The 23530-nt window shown below is 39.3% G+C and overlaps 1 protein-coding gene across 5 annotated transcripts; it reads right to left on the bottom strand.

The window, feature by feature from the left end:
* On the bottom strand, positions 1–23089 carry rxrba (retinoid x receptor, beta a). Of its 5 annotated transcripts, none has more exons than XM_044171753.1 (13): positions 22839–23089; positions 21848–21996; positions 19490–19725; positions 18510–18663; positions 18166–18345; positions 16219–16239; positions 13792–13952; positions 13349–13478; positions 12308–12440; positions 9497–9532; positions 7264–7355; positions 6993–7098; positions 1–6304 (listed from the first exon to the last, which is right to left on the bottom strand). In XM_044171753.1, the coding sequence occupies exons 2-13, from the start codon at positions 21861–21863 to the stop codon at positions 6157–6159; spliced, it is 1413 nt and encodes a 470-aa protein (XP_044027688.1). In that variant the 5' UTR covers positions 21864–21996; positions 22839–23089; the 3' UTR covers positions 1–6156. The 5 variants fall into 5 exon arrangements, with proteins under 5 accessions (XP_044027688.1, XP_044027690.1, XP_044027692.1 ...); XM_044171755.1 differs by lacking the exon at positions 22839–23089 and adding an exon at positions 22326–22530; XM_044171757.1 differs by lacking the exon at positions 9497–9532 and having other exon boundaries at positions 22839–23088.
* Between the last annotated feature and the right edge of the window lie 441 nt (positions 23090–23530).

Genomic DNA, 23530 nt, shown 5'->3' with positions numbered 1-23530 from the left:
TACAGTATTAAAACCTTTACTCAGACATGATACAACAAACAGAAACAAGATTCAGAATTAATGACTGAAAAAATTATTCATATTTTTTTTTCTTCTTTCAATCCCCGAAGCACACAATAGTCAGTCAGCTCCACATGTACGATGGAATAGGATACAAACAGGACAGGGAACAGACACAAGAGAAAGACAGAAAAATTAGAAATAAGAGTGACAGATTCCATTCTGATTTTACAGTTCTTGTATTTGTTTAATACTTTGTAACAAACAAAAGATGAATAGCATAGTCAAAGAAGAGGGAGACAGGAAACCAGACAAAGAAACAGTATGTGAATTTTTTATGGTGAAGAGTAAACATTTAAGGAAGATTCTAGATCTACTGGAAAATAGGTTTTCTTCTCGATCGACAAATGAACACCTGATCAGAGTTTTTTAAGTCCCTGCCCTTCTTTTCTTCCCTCCTTCTCACTCCGACCTACCCTTCACAATCCCTCCAATTTTAAACACCAACAACAACCTCCACCTTAAAGAGAGCAATCATATTCAGTTGATCCCTCCCATCAAGTTCATTCAAAGTAACCAGATCCTGCTCAGAGGTGTCTCCAGCAAACCAGACCTGTGGATTTCAGTGGCCTTTAAACTATGTGTCTACAAGTAGAGCCACAGTTTGTCCCTCATAATCTAAAACAGAATCTGAAGGTTTTGTTTTTATTGCTGGTAGTATCCAGCTACATGACTCTAACACAGTAAACACACAACAGGTTGCAGTGGACCCGGTCGCAGAAAACACCCAACCAAAATGCAACTGAAGAAAAGCAGGTCTAGGGCTAGCCCTGTTAAATCATTCCTTATTTGCATTTCACTCATATATGCATTTCCCTGTGTCTTGGAAACCAAAGCAGATGTTTTCAGGCCAGGGGGGACTAAAAAAAAAAAGCACCAATGCACAGCTTGAGCACCCAGAGGGGGCCACACACCGGTCTACTTCTCTCTCCAGTGACCAGTCCTCCCCTCTCCACACGAGCTGTTATTCCATTCCTATTAGTGCACTACACAGGCCAAGGGTAGCACACACTCTTTAGTGCGCTGCACAATAAGCACGACATACATGAAAAACAAGCACTAGGTACTGAGTGGCCCTGCATTTAAAACGGCCACATCCGCAAACAGCTTGGCAGTGATAAATAAACCAGTGAGGGTGGTGGTTTCAAGGCTGCATAGCACACACTGCCTCATTGATCATAACAGGATGGGCCTTGGCTCCAGGGGGCCTGTGTCAATAGGTAAAAATGCCGCCCTGATATCTAATCTATACACAATGATCAATTCTTAAGTCACAGCCTTCGATCCATAAAAAAAAGCATATTTAATCAATGTCGTTATTTTCAAAAAGCAAGTAATTTCAAAATGTAACAAAGATGGCGACAACAATACTGCTACACAGTCAAAAGGTCACAGCATGCGTCTGCCTTGAGTGCACACGGTTGCAACGACAAACATTTGTGGGCAGTGCGGTGCGATCCATCGTCGCTGTTCTGCCGTCAAGTAAAGTAAGCAAAGAGGGACACACGGCACTGAATCCCTTCCTTACAGCTCTCCAATGCTTGTCCCACGAAAAGCTTCACATCCTTTTCAAACAGTCCAAGAATCATAGGTTTATTTTACAAGTCCATTCCAATGCAAAGCCCAGTAATTTTCACATGGGTGAGTGAATAAGCATTTGTTAAGTTTAAAGTAAAGCAGTGGAGACAGGGCAAAGAGAAGGGAGGGAGGAAGCTGGGTTGTGTTGATAAAGCATCAGGTCAACATGCCAGTTAATCACCCCTCCAGCTTAGCTCCTTTTGCTCTGTGCATCCTTTCATTATTTTGTTCAACAATCAATGCAACAGCGCTCAGCACATCATAGCCAAAGCTATAGTATCTGCCAGTCAAAACGCATAGCTGAAGACAGATTCCATAAACATGTGCATAAAAGCATACACATGGCCACACATACCCTATAACAAATGCTAAAAAAACTGAAATACCAAACCACCAGCTCTTGCTAAAACAGTCTGCCTAATCAGCAAAGCTTAAAGTGGCTTAGCATACAGAACCTGCACTGACTGTACAGCTTTTTAAAATTGGTTTACTGTATCTGTTTATCATCCTCTAAATGACCTAAGCTCATAGCAAAACGTAAAGAAAAATAGGAATGGCATAGCAAAACTTAAATGCATTGCTGTTATATGGAAGGATGGGAATTCTAAATAATTTCACTGCCAATTAATATTAACTTATGTAACAGACCAAGCTAAAATTTACAAATGCCAGAAACACAATGCACATATTGCATGACAACTGTTTAACAATGTTACCACAATATGAATATACAAGTTGCATATTTTGACTTTTTGATGAATCATCAACAAAGATTGGCATTCGCTCAGTCAGCTGTGTGTGTGGCTAGTATTTTTAATGTCAACGAGTGGATGCTCCAGCACTTGACTGATTGTGTAATCATTCCCATACCCAGCTATAAACATGATGCAGTAGCAGCAGGCTTAAACATTCAACAGAGGAAGCTCAAAAACAAAAAAACATCTTGCAGAGAAAGTTGCTGAAACGTCAACCTAACAGAATATGAGAATATTCACTAAAGCACACATCCTAAAGTCAAGGGAAAAACTCATTTTGGGTTGAAATTACAAACTTCATTCCACAGCCCAACTGTCTGAATTGTCTGAGCTCTAATCCAGATCACAGACCTTGAAGTCCAGTGGCCACAAAATCCTTTTCACACAAGTCTCAAAACTCTGACTGCTCGCATTAGATCATCTGAACCAACTCAAGCCACTAAAGCACTGAGACCATACCACAGCATATACAGTACAAGAATGCTGGCAGATGGTGGTGCTTGTCACCTAAATCATCACCACATTGCTATTCTTTGCCAACAAACACGAAAATCACGAAGCAGTGGTCCACGAGGGGCTGACTTTTCTCTGCATGTAGAAAGTTAATGGACATCTGGAGAGTACTTTGTTGAGTTGGCTGTATGTATGCATGGATGGAGAAAAACTGAAACACCACCAAACTCTTAAGGTTAGACCAACTTACTGACATGTTAAACAAAACCACCTGTCTCACAGGTCACCTAACTGCCAGCCTCCAAGTCCACATCACATGGGGGGAGGCCAAAGATCCTCTCTGAGAAGACGTATTTGGACTATCTGCAAGGCAGGAAGCTCATTGTTCATTCTGGTTAAAGTAGCTGGTGGACCCCAAAATTCAACAGCTACTTTCATTGCTTCCACCAGTCTAACTGCTTTCTAAAATACAAAAGACACTGGCTGTGTCTGGTAGAGTACAAAGACTTATCAGCCACAGCCAAAATGTACAAGCACTTAGCTGGTGTTCATTTTTCATACTTGGGAGTCTGCAATAAAGTTATAGGTCAAAAAAAAAAAAAACCTGTTCAAAGAATGGAGAATGGCTTTCTGATTTGTCTGTGTACTTGCATACCGTGTTTGCATTGATGAAAATGTGCAAGTCTTAAACTAAAAGTCCATATTAGTTATTTAGCACCTGGTAGAGGACAGCTGTACCTCTTCCCTGTAGAATGATACTGCAAAATGTAAGTTTCTAATTTCTATTAAATGTGGTGACAAATAAAAAGGCTACATATACCTCAGAATGCCAACACTCTTTTAAATACTTTACTAACAAAAATGGTAACAAACATTTATGTGTACCCCAGTATTGCTCACATTCGAGCGTGTGTAGACGGTTTAATTCATAGTTTACTGTATATCTCCTGATCATGTGGTAGCTGCATTTGACTTTTCACTGCAATGCTCAGATTCAGTTTCCCACAAATGTCAATCACTGTAAATATCAAGTGCCATTGTCAATGAAATCCAGTCAATCAATTACCAAAAACAGGAAACATTGGCAGAGGTTGGTGCAAAAGCAGCAGTGAGGTGTGGTTTGGCCCTGGGCTCAATAACAATTTCATGGTGATGTCAATACACGGGAGGCAAGTCTAATGTTGATTCAACAGCAAAAAAATAGAGCTTTTCAATTTGTTTGTTGGAGCCACATATTTCACATTCACATGAGTGTGAAGAGGCCTTTGTTTTGCATGACTCCTGTGTTTTTTATTATTATTTACATCTACTGTACAAAAGTAGCAAGCATTGAGCCAATACACACTGAATAAAGTTTTCAAAGCAGCAGGTAGTAGGTGTAGGATTTCCATTATATAGCACTTACTTATTTCATTATTGCATTATAGTAACACGACACACGATGGGTCCTTTGTAATTCAAACAGTCGTGCATAACCAATCTATATCCACAGCCAGTGATCCATGCATGAGCAGTGGACTGCAAAAGTACTGCCGATAAAAGGTGATATAAAATGTTACATTATTGCCACTGTCAGATGATTTCATCTGGTTGTTACATTTCTAATCTCTGCTGCTGTTTTTTGTTTTGCACAAAAATTCAGCTTTTCGCACCTCATTTTATAGAGGGAACAGATATCAGCATCTTGAATACATATACATATCTCAAACTGCTTAAGAATCTTGTACAAGGACACTTCAATAGCTGCTGGGTAGAGGGGTCAAACGTCAGATTTATTTATTTACTCGATACCTACTGAACAGTAGGCCACACAACTCAGAGGCTGGCCAATTATACGCAGAATTGTTCAAAGAGCACAGAAAATGGTTTTTCTCTTCCATAGCCAATGGACAGATGATACAATGAAGATTTCTGGAATAAAGAGCAACCTATCAAGAATAATAGACTTTCAGCTGGACTGGGTGTTAGGACAGACTAACATAGCTGCCGCCAGCCCAATTTTTCAACCATTTGATTGTTGGTTAAGTGTTAATTCCCCAACCTGGTTATCATCTGTACAGGAAGTGGCCAATTATTTATCAAGTTCTATAACAAATCATCACATCTGATTTGATGATGATGCAATAATGAGAAAACCCTACACATAGTACCTTCAAGGTCATCTTAGGTGTCTGAGAATAGATGGTCATTTCTAGGAAACAGGAACATTTACACAGTTACAACTCACAAAAGTGCATAAATGACCACCAGCAAAGGGAGGATTTGGGGTAACTAAAAGACTAACAAATACGATTTTGTCTTGCATGAAGCTGTACTTCCTGTGAGCCTCAAGCTGTTTAAAATGCCAGCCAACTGCCAAAGTATTGAAAAGGATAAAATCAAAATTAGGAAGAAAAAAAAAATTCAAGTCATTCTTCTTGTCTTACAAAGCCCACTGTGCGCATGAGGGTGAGAGGGACAAAGCTTGTCTGTTCAACAAAGTGCTCCCACCCCCCTTTTCCTGGATTTCAATGCCTTGGAAAAAGCTCTCATTTCATGAGTACAGTACTTCAAAATAGAAACTCAAACAAGTTTCAGCATCAATATTTAAAAAAGCATAAAATATTTCAATGTTTATGAGATTGGATGAACTCACTGGGAGGGTATGTCTGCCTGTCCATTATAGGACACCTCCTGACCAATAAGAAGTGAATTTGTTTGATGGTGGACAGTTGATTGAAATGCTACGCACCTGATTTTAAGCTAAAACCATACATGAATAACTGACTGGCTAGTGATGGATATAATACAGAGAGGTGCAGCTAGCAGTGTAACTAAGTAACCCAAGTAAAAACAAGGGAAGTATACCAGTTACGCAGAAGCAAAAACCCACTGTGAGATGAAAATGTGAAAACTGAAGGCTAACTTAAAATTAAGACATTTACTGTATGTATGTGATAAAAAGGGGATATATTCCTTGAGTCGTAACCCCCTATGGTGGAAAATTGAATTTGGGAAAAGATGGTAAAAATGTGTGTGTGTGTTAGCATATTGTTCATTCAGAGCCATATTATCTGTGTATTAGTTATGTTTTATGTCAAGTCATGTATGCAAGTTAAGATCTGCATGTGTGTGCGTGAAGATAATTAGCCGCAGGGTATATGTGTGTGTTGTTGTGTATGTGTGTACAAGTGTGACAGCTGGTACATTAAAACCAGCAGGTGCTGCAGTTAAGTGAGGCCCAAAGAGAAGAGCCAACGACCCAACATAGGGGTAACGTGTTGGTAATCCTGGTTTGAATCGAGTCCTGACCGGACCGAACCTGGCCCCTCTAGGTGAGCTGGTGAGGCGCCTCTAGCATCTCCATCAGGAAGGTGTCAATGGGTGTGTCACCAATCAGTTTAAAGAAGAACAGATGCTCCAGGCATTTTAGACCAATGGAGCGCAGTGCTGGGAGCCGGAGGAGGAGCTTTGCAAACCTGGACGAAGGATGAGAAGGACAGTAGAGTGAGAAATGACCATACATCTATCCATCATGTAAACTGAAAACAAGAATTCAGAAAATGCATGAAGCAAGAAAAATATGTGAAAATATAACTTCAAATTGTTGTCAGGGCATTCTGGAAAATGCAGAAATTTAACTTACTAGAGTAGAACTAATTGCAGCAGGTTGTGGAGTCAAGTGGGTTGGGATACATCACAAAATGCACTCCTAAACATCACAATATCTAACAATATCTAATAATATCTAACAGCGTGAAGCTTAATTTATGCTCAGTGTGTCGACACTCGCAAAAGTTGTCTACTGACAAACGATATGTCACACCTTGCCCTGCATTTATTCCTTTCTAAAAAATTAGGAAGACAAAATGAAATGTATAATTTTAAATCCGTGGGCAAGTCTTAGCCAGATGAGTGACAGTATTTGTTTAAGAAAATGCAAATACTAGCATGGCAACAATCGATCAATCACACTTTGTGGCAGTTTCTTTCTTGGCGGAAACCAATGAAACATATCCAGCCTTCCACCAGCTGCTGCAGTTACATGTTAAAGCTGCTGAGCTGAATATTATTTAACTGTGTTGAGATGTCTGAGCAGCAGTGCTACCTGTCAAAACCAATGACCTCACCTCATACTTTTCAGTATGTCTGCGTGTTATAACCTACCTGCCCTGCTGATCGGGGTATTTCTGTTTACAGTAAGTCTCGAGAGATGCGTAGACCCTCTCTCTCAGGAGCTCCACTTCACTGGAGTTGGACAAACCCTTGGCATCTTCAGGTGAAAACAGAGAACATTTACATTATCTATCATACAGGAATGAAACATTTTACGCGTTTCCCATTTCAAAATTCCTTCAATTTTCCAGATATAAATTTGTCCACTAAGTCCCTAATAATATTTTCCACATGATTTTCAACCTTCCACCTGTCTGTGTACCTGGGTTGAAGAGGATGATGGCTCGAAGGCAGCCCAGCTCGGTCTTGTCCATCTGCATGTCTCTCATCTTGCTTACAAGCTCTGTCAAAACCCTGCAGAGAGGAGAGGAGAGGAGAGGAGAGGAGAGGAGAGGAGAGGAGATTTGCAGGGGGAAATCCCAGTTGGAGACAGGAGGACAATACCAGATTAGGGAAGAGAGAAGAAGCAAGGGAAAGGACGGGAGAAGAAGAAGATAAGAAAAAAAGAGCGGGAAAGCAATAAAAACGAGGAAGAAAGGGAGGGAATAAAAGAGTAAGAACAACAGAGAGGGACCAGACTTCATAATCACATTGTTATTTATGGTTACTTCTCAATGTAATAACTGTATGTCCAAACTACTTGTGCGTGGCTGAACTGCTGGTTCTGCAGGGGGGGAAAAAACACTAGTTAAAACTGGCCAGGGTGGGAAAAAGTTCTGGCTGCGGCTGATTCTGGTTTTTGATTTTTCCTACTTAATAAGTCAATGGTTGCTTGTCTTTGTTATACTCAGAATTAGCTGTGCAAGCAAATGTGTTAAAGTGGTTGTGAAAGTGATTGCCAAGCGGTGAAATCTACCATGGCTAGAGAGTAAAAACTTTATAGTTTGCTGCTTAGTTTCAGACATTCACTTTTTCCACTAACCACTATCTTCCTCTATTTTGTCTTGCCCTGAACCAATGATTCCAAGGAGGTAAGAGCATATGGCAGTCAGGGTTTAGGGGCTAAACACATATTTAAGTTTTCAAAGCCTTAACACACTTGTATTTTAGACAAATGTTCTCACTTACAGAAAGGAATTAAGATACCAAATGAATTTACTTTTGATCACATTTAATGCCTTGTTTACCATCATTCAAGGATTCAAAACTGGCTCATTTTAGGGTGGGCCACGGGATTGGTCAAAATCCTAAATTTTAAAACCGCCACTGTAGCCACACACATCGTTTTACTTGAGATGTAAATTGTTGATGCAAGAATGAAGAGAGGGCCAGAGCGAGGGCACGATAATGATTTTGGGTGCTATACTTTATACTTTAAATGCTGTCCATTCATTCTTAAAAAAAAATGCTTCACCAATCTTGAAACCTAAGGAACTAAGATAGGGGGTGCTGTTATTCAAGAAAAATGCATGCAACCAGTTGAAACAAAAACTTAAAGCAAAAACAGAATAAATACCAAAGGCTTATCAACTTATCCTTCAAACTTACCAACATAGCAATACATTTTCAATCAAAAGGAGTTATCATGTTTCATTAGATGTATAGCACAATAATAAATAGAATGTCAGCTTGGACTTAAGAGGCTTGGTGTGTGCATCCTAAAACTTTTATAACTACTTCTGCTCTCCTTCCAGGAATAAGACTTGCACGAAAGAGGAGAGGACTATGCACCAGGGAGTGAGGGGAAAGAAGTGATGGCCATTAGGTAAAGTTTATTTGCTACCCATCATCCATCATCCAAAATGGACATCTTCTTTTAATGACGTGAACTGATATTAACAGACACCGCTCAAGCCCACAATACTGTACATTGCCAAATAAAGGTTTGTATACACACCCTACACAATGAATAAATGTTTTATTCATATTTAGTTGAGAAAGTGGAGGAAAGTAGAAGTGATTTTTGGCAGGCACCCAGAGAGTATGTCATTCATGCTATAAAATGAGCACTTCCCATCACAGAGGGAGTATCATTGTAGTGGGCTAACAACACCTCCAAAAGGCTCAACGGTAAATTACAGCATCTAAAAACAACTGCACTGGCGTAATACAGTTTTTCGTCATACAACCACGTCCCACCATTAATGCCATGGGAAAGCTAGCTTCACAAAGCCAGCCCACTCATTTTGATTTGCCACATTATGGTCTGGCAAGGCTCAACAAGCATTTGGCTTGGTAAGAGGAGGCATTGTCAATGGGCAAAAGATGAAAAGTATTCTGTAGGTGATTGGACGAGGCTTTTAGCCACAAACCAAATATGGTATTGCTCTTTGTCATCATCATCTAAACCACACCCCTATAGTTCACTGAGTGAACTGGTCAAACGATTCTCAGTGGATCTTCAGAATAATATCTTGTAGCGAAAACCGGCTGGCTTCAGCAAAGCTGCGGAAAAGCCTAAAAGCATCAACCTTTTAGCTTTGGTTCTGTGTTTGTTTCAATGTTGACTCAAGAGGAGGGGTTTTAGAAAAGTGTTTGTGTAGTGGCGTAATTACCTGTCAAATATGGCCCCAACCTCGGCATTGTGCGCCCTGTGTATTCAATCACAGTGTGTTATTACAATGTCATTACACAGTTACATTGCTATTACAGAATTCTGTCTGTTTTCTGAGCCCTTCAGCTGTACAGATAGTCAGTGCTTACATGATTTCACATGGTGAAAATCTGTAGTATTACAAACTCTGATACGTTTAAAACTGTTGAAAAACAGTATGCATGGGGATTGTTCACATTTTTCGTGTCAGGTTTCAAAGTTTGCTTTATTTTGCACCTGCACCCAAACACTGATATTGCTAAATGTGGACCTCTGATAAAGATTTGATCAGTTTTATAACATTATAAATTGTAGTCTTACATAAGGCACCACTATATTCACATTAAAATAAGCAGAAAGGAGATTATGATAAATCTTATGAGCCAAATGCATAACAGCAGAAAACCATTAGTACACATGAAACTGTTTATAAGTGAAAAACTATTAACCCTCAACCTTTAATAGGTGTTCCTAGCTAAACGTTAATACATCATGAAAAGTAACTTTAAGTCCAACTTATTAAATTACATTTTTTTGGTCTGCTACAGCATACATATCTGCTCTGTAAATCACTTGTCCTGTGTTCCAAAAAGTGAGAAATTTATATATTATATTAATTTGTTTCATGATTGCGCCCCCTAGTTTTGCATTAATTCAATGGAATACTGTTCTGGTATCCGTTTATGTAGATGGAGGTCTTATTTCGATGCAGCCAATCAAATCTTGCATAAAGCAGCAACGCCATCGTTCCATCATAGGCAGAGCAGACGGTCACAAAAAAAGAGTATGTAGACAAAAGTGCAATGTGTGCTTGGCTTTTTCTGTGTGCACTTGTTACAGGTTGTCACACTTCCTTCACTCATTGATTTGGGGGTACTTGGGCCAACAAGACCCTGAATGGAATGAGAAAAATAGTAGGTACCAACCCTTTCCAAATTTTGTGCTATCTCTTTTGTCAATTTGAGTTGTGAGATGTCATGTTTGACTGTTGTGTAGTTGTGTTTTCTACAAAAGCTGCTGTATTTTTTGCTTTGTTTAGTTGTTTTGTTAAAGGTTGTTGTGTTTTGCACTTCAGGGCCTAACTAATAAGAAGTCCACCTCAAGTAATGCATTACAAAGAAATTACATTCTGATATTTTATATTTTTTACATCCTCCTTGATAACATATGATTCAGTAGCTTCAAACAGATGCTGATGCGAAGCTGAAACAAAAGCCTGCTGCTAGAAGAGAGCAGTGCTATGAAAAAATTAATAAGTATCAGAAGTAAATCATTGAGCCATATGCCATGAGCCCTGTTAGCTTGCTTTAAACCTGACTGGATTTCTAGGCAAATTTAACCCTTTATAACAATGTAATTACTGTGTAATTAACAGTGAATTGACACGTTGTGATGTAGTTGGGGTTTTACATTAAAGTCATCGAGATTTGGAGTTCTTTTGTTTCAGGTGATAATGTAATGAACAGAAAAAATGTTAAAACCCGCTGATGTACTATACCCCTGGATAATGCAATAACATCCCATAATGACATGAGCCAGCATCTATTACAGCATAAGAAGTGTCACATCTTAATAAAAAAATATATTCTGAAACAAGTGTTAACTCCTACCAGTAAACAATTTTATAATTTGAGTTATTCATTACTGGTTTCTAGTAACATGTCAAAGACATGTAATTTCACTTCTAAATTAACAATTGATGGTTAATGCAATAATGCAGAAGGCTAGCGAGGCCATGGCTGTAATTATATTTTTATTGTTTTCCAGTAATCATGGAATAAGTATTTAGAGATCTCAAACTAAGAAGTTTGTTTTAGATAAAAATGTGCATGAATCTGGACTGACAGTGTACCTGTGGCCACCAATCGTTACGTTAAGATGAGATCACAAAACAATTATTCTGTGGTCACCAGAAAAGAAAATGTAACACCAAAATATACACCCATGGCCTCCTAACATATTTTAAAGTATTTTAAAACAGTCCTATTATATATATATATATATATATATATATATATATATATATATATATATATATATATATATATATATATATATTCACATTAGTACTGTACATTAGCCAGCCATTATCACATTATCAAATGCTGCAATAGGTGCTATGCCACTGAGTGTGTGTGTGCATGCACATCTATGGGTAAGCATTAGTCACCATCCTCCCCGGCATGCGCTGTCACCCTACAGGCAGTACTAAAGAAGCAAAGTCTCTCAGCCAGTCACAGCCAACGCAGAACACAGCAGCTGCAGCCAACCAAAGATGAAGACACAGTAACCTAATTTCTTACCCCAGTTACTAATCCAGCTAAACCTGAATAATATGTTTGTTTAGATTACAAAAAACAATGAGTGTGAAACCATCAGAGACAAATAAATCCATGTGGATAAACAAAGGCAAGTGTTTCTTTCTTCATCTAGCTTTCAGGACTGATGAGGATTTACCAGGTGAATCCAAGAGGGGATTGTGGCTATTACCTGGCTTTTCAGGGTCGGTCTATTTTAGGCTTAAAGTAGGAGGTCCTAATACTGTGTTGAAGCAGATCTATTCAAAGCAGGGATCCTACGCAGTTTGGATTTCAAAGTGGAGTAGGAAGGCCTCTGAACTCTCCAAACTCTCCAGTGACCACAATATTTTTTTATGATGGCATGTCCTCTTCAGTTGGGTCACCCACTCAAACTTCTGAATGCTGGGGAAATCACTAATGTGGTATGTCTGTCAGAGTGATACTGTTTGTGCATATATACATCAGTGTATTACCTGTCAAAGATGGCTCCAACACCTGCACTGTGAGCACTGTTCCTGTGGACATGCAGGCCAGTGGCCAGTAAAATCCCGTCCTTCACTGAGATGGAGCGATGGGAGAACGATGCAATCAGGAGTTCATTCCAGCCTGTTGAAGAGTTGGTGCCCCAATATTTCTAGTGAATCAAAATGTCTAAATATTCTACAATTGTGTTATTTTTTATTTCTTAATACCTGATATAACTGAATGTTCCCGGTCCTAATTTATCAAATGGAAGATCTCTCATTAAACACCTCTGAAACCCTCAAACATTTATGGAAAAGTTTCTTTTACAAATGATTCCTCCAGGTCTTTTGAGGTTGTGGATCCTAATATTTAGTTCTATGTGAAAAAAAGGGGCAAAGGTATTTCCTGACTATATCAATTAAAAAAATCCTGCACACTCCGATTCCAATTCAATAGCCCTGCAAAAAAGTCATGCAAGTTTATAATGTTTTTTCTGTTTTTCTTGACAATGTGTCAGAAAGGAGTTTATTTAAAACTACAGTTGTCGGTGGTGTAAAAGATTGGATGTGTGTCTTATAACAGTGTCTAATAGTGTATAAGGTCTAACAGTGTCTAATGTTTTGTACAACCTCATTTACATACATGAGGGACACCAAATGCTGTATTGGAAGTTGTATGATGATACTACAATAGAATATGAGGGAGTGGCACAAAACCATTAAACATATTCTCATTTTGCATTGACAGAACATATGCCCCACTTACTTTCCCTGTATTTTCATGTTGTGAAAGTGCAAGTTACAAGTAACTCTGAAGAATCCAGAATTTGCATAAAACCATTTTTTCTTTTGCATTTTTCAAAACTATGAGGGCTGGGAGTGCAGTGTTGGGTTAGCTGATGTTAAAACCGCATTTGCATGACACAAAGAAGGCACAGGCTCAATATATGGGGACAAGATAGTGGCCGTAACGAAGAAGTGGAGGAGACAATCTATCAGCAGAATCACAACTGATTCATTAAATCTTCTCGTGTCAGACTGAGAGTTTACCTGCACGTAACAGGATCACCTGGTCGTCCAGGGGCAGCTCAGAGAAGTGAGGGATCCTCTTGGCCCACTCCACCAGAGTGAAGAGCTGCTTGTCTGCTGCCTGACAGATGTTGGTGACAGGGTCATTGGGCTAAAGAAAGCAGATTTAGAGGATTATTGGTAATTATTATTTTATCAAATAACTTGACTAAGACACACCGTAGTATTCATACAAACAGCCTGTGAAGATTGTTAAACTAAACCTGCAGTCTTTTAACAAATATAAGCTCAATTATATATCTGAATAAACTCATATATAAACTCAACAAATATGTAAGCTGGCAATCATCTCATATGTTCAATATTTGCATCTCAAACTTAATTTGGTAATAATTTCGAATGTTACACAACGCACCTCAAAGGAACACAGTTTGTGGTTAATTTCCACCATCCAGACTACTTACAGAGCTGCCGCCTGAGCTTCCATCTGCATGAAGCTCTGTCTTCTGCTCTACAGCCATCTCCGCTTCCAAAATCTTTTCCACTGGCATCTCCTCGTTCACCGCACTAGTCGACTCCACCTCGCCTTCTCGTTCCTTGTTCCTCTGTCGCTCCTCTTGGACAGCTGCAGGACGGTGGATTCGGGACAGAAAGAAGGGAGCACAGAAGAGAACAATGAAGGACAAGAAAGGGGAAGAAGGGAGAAAGAGCAGGAACAGCAGAAAGGAGAAAATGTGGGTGAGAAGGATGGGTGACAGGAGGTCAATATGAAAGAACAGAGAAGCAAGAAAGGCGCAAGAGCAAAGGGTCCAAAGGAATGGACAAGGATAGAGAAGCAAAGGGTTTGGTCAGGCAGGCAATGGTAGAGAAAATAAGACATAATTAAAGACAACAAGAACACAGCAAAAGAAAGAGAATGAAAGGTAGTGGAAGAAGAAATGACAAAGTGAGTAGGAAGGATGTGCCACCACACAACAAAATAGATAGTGAGAGAAGTAGAGCAGCAGATTAACAGAAAATGCGTGGACAATGAAGAGGAGAAATGAGGGAGAAAGATTGGTGTGGCATACAAAAAGAAAGAAGCAAAAAGAACAGGGAAAGAGACACATATGTACAATTCATGATAAATTCATAGTCTCTCATACTGTCTTTCATACTCCTTTCAGGCCCACTACCAAGGCAGAAATTGACCACATAAAACATACACAAAATAAATTATTATTAATTAATTGTTTTGAAGTGACATTCAGGAGGGAATTACAATGAAATGTAACATTGGTATTCTGAAAGTAAGTATTTTTTCCAGATTAAATTTTTCATTGTCAGGAAATCAGTTTTTTTTCCCCCCAAACGGAATCTGCAGTAACAAGGTTTCTCTTAATCCCTTACCCAGATTAAGGAAACTAGGTTTCACATTTTCATGAAGTTCAAGAAACAGGTTACTGCAGAAAGACGACAGCAATCAGGTTTATTTAAGTGCATGTAAATCAAATGAATACAACTTTATGCAATCACACTGCATTTTCCCTTTTCTTGAGGTTTTAAAGTTTACATGTAACAAAATATGGATGGAGTGTTTTATCCTCGTATTCCAATTTTAGGGGACCAAAGATAACTGGGCAAATTAAATAAACACAGTTATCAATAAGTCATCACCTTTTCATTTTTGTTGCAAATCCTTTGCAGTCAAAGACTGTCAAATGTCTACCATCCACAGACATCAGTAGATACAGACTGAGGTTATGTGACTGGTTTGGTTAGTCATCCCACCGTTAGGTCCTATAAACTTGGTTGCATGTTTAGATCACTGACTTGCTTTACTGTCCTAAAATTGTGGGTATATGAATAGAAAAAGGCTAAAAGTCCTAAACTGTTCACCAAAAACAAACATGAACACCCTAAAACAGCCAAGCTGATAGTTGGCTTAACACAACAAAGAATTTCACTGTCTAAATGCGTACAAACAGCACTGTATTAACCGACTCATCAAATTGACATTTTCCAGAAAGGTTTGTAAATAAATTTGTTATGAGTATCATTTTTTTTAACTGTTTTGGCCATTTGTTAAATTGCAGTAAACAGAATGTGAGCAGGAGCAGCAATTGTAAGTGATGACATTAGTTTTGTATGTGATTCAAATACCCTATTTTCTTTGGTTGCGCTGCAAAAACAGCATGTATCAATTGTTTAAACAAAGTCTTTGTCAAGGAAAAACAAGCATTTTGTATTCTTTTGATGATGAATTAAATGTTGATCATTAACGTGTCTGACAACAGATTAAAGAAGTTGCTAAAAGTTTGAATCCTAGTATATGCACTTAACGTCAACCAAAGCCAACGCTTTGAAAAACTCTTAATTTGAATCTACTCGATATCACCATCAATTCATCATTGATCATGTATCATTTTCTTTGATACAGAAAAATTAAAGGCGCACCAGTGGACATGATTTTTGAAAAGTGGGCTTGTGACGGAAAGACTGACTTGAAAATGTGGGTGGGAAATTCAATCAACATCTATCCCTTCTCTACTACAAGCATCAAAGTATCCTTAAACAAGGAAAATGAATGTTCCTGAGCAGAAGTGGAACTGCTCTGTGGCTGACTGTAGTGACTGTGACCTTACTGTGCAGCACCCAGGTGGGAATAAACAATAAGTAACTTTACAGTAAAGTAGGATGTTGATTAAAAGGAGTGTGCATACTCAGCAAACTTTCCCTGCATCTATAAATGTTTCAAGGCTGGCACTGGTGCACCTCTGAGCACTGGCAACAAACTATGGAAAAACATTTTAAACTAGCTCCTTCTCACAGATATGCAATGTAATATCTCTCTGCTTCTCGCTCACTCATACAGACACAGACACACACCCCTCCCTCCCGCTTCTCCTTACATCTGTCGTTCATCTTGGCCACTACAGAAGGAGGGAGGGGGGAGAGAGAGAACGAGAGAAAACAAAAAGAGGAAGAGAGGGGGAAAGGGGGTTAGTGTTTACAAGGCTTACCCACCCCCATCTCCCTCTCTACCACTCTGTACTCGTTCTTTCTATCCCCTATTGTACAAATATTACTGAAGCTCTCTTTACTTAAAAAGCAATGGAAAAATATCAACACTGATACTATCATTTACTACCATTTATAAATGAGGTATAAGATCTCATTTAAGGTTTGGGTGAAGTTAAAAAGTTAGGCTCAGGATTTACAGGTTGAGGCAGATCACGTAGAAAGTACCTGCCACACAAAGCAGCTGCCTTGAATGTTCCTTTCATCTTCGTTAACTTAATACTCCATGACAACAGTGATCAATGTAGTAACAACAGTGACTACACATCTCAGCAACTTATCAAACATAAACTGAGTTATGATCAAACTACGATAAACGTAGCATCATAATGTGCTGGGGAATTCAGTCATAATCTAATATGAGAAAGCACAATACGCAGTACAGTTATCTTAACAACACTGCTAAACTCTAAGAGATTTAGCATCAAATAATCTCAGACTGATTGGCTTAAAATGGATCTAATGTGATTTTCAGTGTTAAGACACTAGTACGACGCAGCATACAGATCAGTAGTAGTTTGTAAATGCGTCTGTTTAATTTTTACACGATTAAAAAGGAGCAATATCAGTTCATCAGCACCATCACTGTCACTAACATAATAATGATATACTATGAAATTATGGAGTGGTAAACTCAGGCAATTACATTGGTAGTGATAGAAGTTTTAAAGTCTGATGTTTAATTTCAAACATATTGGAAATCTGGTTAAAAGTGTTACAGTTTAATAGCTGCTAATGAGACCAAACAGTGGACTTTGTGCTTGTGTTTCATTGGTACAAACATGGGATGTATGGTGACTGTTGGCCACCTGAAGACAAACACCTTGTAAATATGACAGTTACGCGATACTTCCAGACTATGAGTTGACAAGGACTGCCTAAACACACCATTACACAGCGCCTATAAAAAGTATTTAAGCCCCTAGGACTTTTCCATGTTTCATTGTTTTACAACACTGAATCACTGTGGATATATTGAAGATCTGTGATACCGATCAACAGCAAAAAGACTCTTAAATGTCATATTGAAGAAATGAAAAAAACACAAAGGGGCAGTGAATACCTTTTCGGTTCTATACAAGTGACTGGTGTTCAAAGGATTAACACTGAGGGTTGTGTCCTCCAGTTTTGGGCAAAAGAAGGCTGTCATTACTCAAACGCATGTGGAAGGGCCTTTGGAAAGGGAGACCCTTAATGACGTGTCCAGCATTGAAATGTTGAGTTTGAATGAGGCAACTCTTGAGCTGGGAAACAACCAGTGTGTATGTAGGAGCTTGTCAGCCCAAACTTTAGATTTTCTTTTGATAAATATTAGTAGTGGGTCTTTATTGGTGGCGCCAGTCCCACACATCAAATATGCCACTGTTAGAAGAGACTAATTTCCAGCTCCCGAAAAGCAGAAATTTGCTGATCAATCAACATCATCACTGATGACTGTTACAAGAGTAGGAGCCTAACACATTTGTTTTTTCCACAACTATGGTTGGATACTATTGAAACCAGATTTGGAGTGGACATTTCATAACATGTGTTGCTGCAAGGATATGGTAAGATCTTTTTTATCTGCTAAATTGTCGTCTTCAAATAATTTATCACTTAAAACGCATTTAAAACCAAAATGAAATCATCATTTGTGTGAAAATGCACCATTTTGTGCATTTAATTCTAAAATTGTGTGTGTGAAAAAGTGAAATGGCCTCATTTTTTTTGGGTTATGAGCAGAGGAGGCTGAGAACCAGCCATCTACAGGGTGTGCTGAAGTGCCCCTGCTTGCTCACCTTCTCTCTTCATGCCCATAGCCAGGCACTTCTGGTAGCGGCAGTACTGGCAGCGGTTCCTCTGTCTCTTATCCACCATACAGTCTTTATTGTCCCGACAGGTGTAGGTCAGGTCTTTGCGCACGGTACGCTTGAAGAAGCCTTTACAGCCCTCACAGCTGTAGACACCGTAGTGCTTACCTGGAGGGTGTAGGAAGGAGTAGATGTAAGACAGGAGGGATGACAATTTGTTTCCAGGCTGAAATTTTAAAGAATCTCAGGGCCTCTGAATTGTTTTCACTGTTTGGCCCTAACTCAAAGACAAGGCACAGAAAAAAGGCGTTGTGTTTAAGGTGTCTAGTCACCAGAGGATCTGTCTCCACAGATGGAACAAAGGCGTTTCTGGGAAAGCATCGGCCCTGGGCTGTGGGACGACAGCTGCTTCAAGCCCAACGGAGGTTTCACATCATCGGAGCTGCTCACTGCATGGAGCCCTGACATGGACACCGTTGAGTTGATCTGAAAGAACGAAAGGAGAAGGTGAACACGTAAAGGACATGGTTAACATTGTCACCAAGATCACACAAAAAACATAGGGTCACAGTGAGAGTCAAGCGTGTACCCCTTGTTTTTACAGTTCCTCCCTCTCTCTAAGCCCTGCCTAGACTGTTACATCACTCTCTGACAAACTGGTAAGAACAGAGAAAATCAGATAAGGTCTGAAAAACAAAATCATGGCATCTGGCATTTAAACATCAAGGCAACAGACAAGAGAAAGAGGAGTGAGGGCAAAACCAAAGAAAGAAAGATCTGTAGCAAAATATTTATGGCCTTATAGACATAGAAAGACAGCCATTACATCAACAATTCTGTGATAAAGGACAAAATATTGAATTAAAGACAGCAATCTTTTTGATTTAAATATGCGTTCATGTTAAACATAAAATGTGTGATTTATTTTATTGTATTGTAGTAGGAGTTGGATTAACTGTCACTTTGGTTGTAGCAAACAACGATCAAGACAATCTTCAAATCCAACATAAAATGTGATTACTTTGTATTCATATTTTACAGAAATTATAGCTAGATATCTTTCAAGGGGTTCATTTCTACTTTCCACTGCAAATGAAATGAGATTTTTTTTTTTTTACATATATTAAAAAAAATAATAATAATAATCTTATTTACACTGTACATCCTACACAGTGGATGAAACTTGAAACTGTACTAAAACACAGAAAACTAAACAAAATCTGACCTGTCATAGAACAGGAAAACAACTGCATAGACAGGAATATACTGTATGTTCAAGTAATATCCCTGAAGTACAAGAGTCCTCCCTTACCTGCGGGCTGCTAATGGGGCCGTAGCCCACCGATGGCGTGCCAGGTAGGCAGGGAGATCCCAGTGAAGAGCTGATGACGGAAAAGGGGGAGCCGATGCTACTGATGGGGCTGTTGACTCCGCTGGTGGTGATGGGAGGCAGGGAGGTCATGGAAGCTGCGGCTGAGGGAACCAGAGGAGGCGAGCGTTGCCCCGATGGAGGGGAGGACACAGACGAACTGTCTGGGCTGCGGGAATCTGATAAAGAGACAGCAAGGGGGAGGACATGCAAATCATTTATATAATCATTAATAAAAATAATATGGTACACAAAAGGCTATGCTTATTAATAGAGGTGATACCATTTTGATTTATTCTTTTACTCAAACACAAATATGATAGTTCAGTTAATTATTACCAAATACCAGCTGTAAAAACAATAATAATGGGCTGGCAAAGATTAAAGCTACTACAACCAATAATTTGCAAATATATTTGTCTATCCTTAGTTAAACAACAATTTCTACAAATACTAAGCAGCCTTGCTGCTCTCCTAATATTTTTGCAACTGTTTTATTTTTATTTTTCACTTCTGAGGTAATGGGGTCTATTTTCTGCGACATGTTGCAGGTTTCTTTAATGCATCTTACATGAAAACAACAAAAATGGCATGTTAGTAATTACTGACAACTCAACTGTAGTGCTGTCTTGATTGTAACCTCTAAAGAGGCAAATAAAATATTTTGCTAAACACTCAACACATCATTTAAACATCCTCATTGCACAATTTAAAGCATACCACTTTACTTTCAACAGAGTTTCAACCCAGAGTTTGCTGCCCTAATGAAACTGCACTGGATAACTAAGGACAAGATTTGGTTGGTTATTCCCTACATTTCTCAGGATTTATCATCAGTTTTCACAGAGCACCTGTGGTTTACCTGAGATGTGCATTTACTCTATCTGGTTGGTGTGCAACCAAGAGGAAGTTTTCTAGAATCCTTCTTTGGCTCTGTGATCTGAATCTTGGTCCCTTTTTGCTTCAGATTTATTGAAACATGAAATAACATACTAACTGCATGTTGGTAAATAACAATTTGTACCATTTTTACTATGTTTTTCCCCCAGTGCTGGCAAACCTTGCAAGAGGAGGTAGTGCTGATTTTAACCAATCCTCCATCATGCTTTTGTTTATGATGCCAGTTTTTTTATGTAATTATTTTTGTTTATGCTGTGGTTTGTATTAAGTTGGTACTTTCTTCTGCAGCTGGCTGTGTGCTGCATTTTCACTGCTTCAGGCTGTGTACTTGATTTTCATCTGATCTAATCTATTTTACTTGCCTCAAATACACTCAACCAATCATATGCTCACACAAATCTTACTGCGGCCCATGGAGGCCAGTGCTCGCACTACCATGTGAATACTTATCAACTCAACACAAAGAATCATGCTTTTAAATACTGAGGACATTTCTCTGGTACAACTCCACCTCTGTCACATATTTCAAGCACTCTGAATAAGCACATGTAAGGAATACTGACTCCAAGGTGCATAGTGAACGTGTGGAGAGTCCTGTGTAGCTAAACAAGTTGAGTAAGGCACCAACACTGGTTTGCCATTACTTTCCTGGTATAGGAATAGAGGTTCAACATGTACTGGAGTAACGTTGATACATTGCTTGCATGTTACTGTAAGGTGTTTTGGATAAAGGTAAATTAACACCGGGTCAGTGAACAATGAACTCTATACTTTCCTTAGAGCACAATAACCTTTTGGTAACAAACAGCATCAAGAAGAGTCACAGTAACACACAGTTACATTAAGATGTTACTGTGTTTTAAATAAAGCATATATAAATATAGAACTGGGGTGTTGCTCATCTTCAAGGTAGTTTTTTTTTTTTTTTTTTTAAATGTTGCACTATTTAAATCAATTCCAGTACAAGACGTACATTACAATACACCTGTCATGTTGAAAAAAGACAATGTTCAGACACAGAGGAAACTCCATCTCAAATTATCGAAATTATATTGCATTAAAATGCGCTTTGCTTTAGAGAAATGGTGGGGTGGTAGAGTTTGGATGACTGACCCTGACTGACTTAGTTCAAATGATTGTATGCTCTGGGTTATAGGTCAGCTGCCAGCTGTAATGCATGTGTTTGAAGAAGCTTCAATATGCTATCATTTAAGCAAGGCTGGGGTAAGTCTTATCCCATATCTTTCATAGGCCTGAATTTACAACAGCCATTACAACAAATGTATAAGTACAATTTGTAAAGCTGTAGCTAATATGAACATTATTTTCCAGTTGCAATGTTTGCTAGACATTCATGTTGTTGCACTGCTGATAACCAAATCCGTGCAGTTATTTTCTCACCTCTACTGTCTCCCATGATGGTGGTTGGGGCACAGGGGCTGGCTGGCTGCTACACACCGACGTGCTTCCGTCTCAAACAGCCCGCTATCAAACTCTAGACCGCGGACTGAGGCCCGGGCCGGAGTTGTTTTGGGAAACCAAAAACGGGTCTGAAATTCCAACACAAGAAAAGAGCTCCGCATGAGATAATGGTGTGGCACAGAGAATGCCTATTTTGTCATAAAAATGTAAAATAAAACGAATAACACTCAGCCCATTACAAGGTTAAGAGCTGTCTGCATGCATGTCAATAGAAATATCTGTGTATTTGATGCATTTTTGGCATTTGATGTAACGTTAACGTTACAGCAGGACTTTGCCAAGGAGCCAGCTGCTCGGCTGATGCCAGGACTGTCTCGTCCTGATCCAGTACAGGACAAAGACACTAACTTAGGTTATTTAATAGATAAGAAACACTATACTGATACCAAACACTGACTATGTTATCTCAGTTCAACGCAGTGAAGAAAACGTCCCATTCCCGTATATAGCTGGAGCCCAGACAGATGGCAACAAACCACCGTTCTTGCAAGCTAACGTTAGCCATCGCAGAGCTCGTAAACTAGCTAACGTTCCTAGTTAGCATTTCAAATGTCTGTGCCTGCCGTAAGCTAAGTGGCTTGTGTTAGCTACCCTTCTCGAATACAAATGAAATTGGTATTACATATCTCAGCATTATGTTTAAGGCAAACAGGTCTTTGACGTTATATTTTGTTGAAATTATGCTATGTCTGGTGTAAGTTGGCAAAACAAGCTAAGCGCTGTCGCTAACTACGTTTAGCCACCTAACCTAGCTAGCAAGCTAGTTAGCCCGAATGCATCGCAGGAGAGCTAGAGAACAAGAACAAGCCAGTTTAGCACTGGTTGTTCCCCTTCTCTCTCAGTCTCCTAGTCATAAACTAGCAAAATATTGCAAATATATATTTAGTGCAAATAAATACAGATTACTGACGGTTTAGCGGCACAGCTTCTTCGCATGAAAAGATGTGGCGACTAGGCCTCGTGTGTGTCTGTCTCTCCCCCCACTTTGCCTCGTAGTCAACCCTCCCTCCCCCTGCAAGGATGAAAACATGATGATGGTGGAGGATTCGGCTTAATGCTCCCATACAGTTGAACATTGGCTCAGAATCACTGCAAAACACTGCAGCCTGACATCTTAAGACAGGAGAAGAAGGGCTGTGTGGTCATGTTGCGCATCACATGTCACTGAGTGAGGGAGACATATCCACTGCAAGAGGTCAAGAGGTCAAGACAAGTTCAGCTCACTATGTCAGTTGCTGAAAAGGTTACTGGCGGGCACTTGTTTTCCAATGCAGTAGGTGCACCAATGCGCGGTGCACCTACTGCATTGGAAAACAAACCAGTGTAATACTGTAGATATGATCTCTTCATCTTCTGTTTTAGAATCAGTTATGCAAATATGTTTCTATGCTTGCAGGAGGCAGACATGTACAGCACAGACTGATGTCTGATGGAAGAAGCAGGATCCTTGGTGGTGAGAGCCTAATTTTTCTTTGTGGCAATATCAAGCAAACGCCACATAAGGGAATCAGAATTCAGAAATCAGCTTTATTGGCCAAGTATGTGTACACAGGTAATGCATATTTTTTTCCGTTGCTCTCAGTGGTACACACAGTTCCAAGA

This window comes from Siniperca chuatsi, linkage group LG17 (assembly GCF_020085105.1).
Source record: "Siniperca chuatsi isolate FFG_IHB_CAS linkage group LG17, ASM2008510v1, whole genome shotgun sequence".
Lineage (NCBI taxonomy): Eukaryota > Metazoa > Chordata > Actinopteri > Centrarchiformes > Sinipercidae > Siniperca > Siniperca chuatsi.
This window is presented reverse-complemented; position numbering and strand designations above follow the sequence as displayed.

Coding starts and splice junctions, on each gene's coding strand:
- rxrba (XM_044171753.1), bottom strand. Junction 18,664..19,489: donor GCCCCATTAGCAGCCCGCAG/GTAAGGGAGGAC, acceptor TCGTTCTTTCAG/ATCAACTCAACGGTGTCCAT. Junction 18,346..18,509: donor CTGTGGAGACAGATCCTCTG/GTGACTAGACAC, acceptor TACACCCTCCAG/GTAAGCACTACGGTGTCTAC.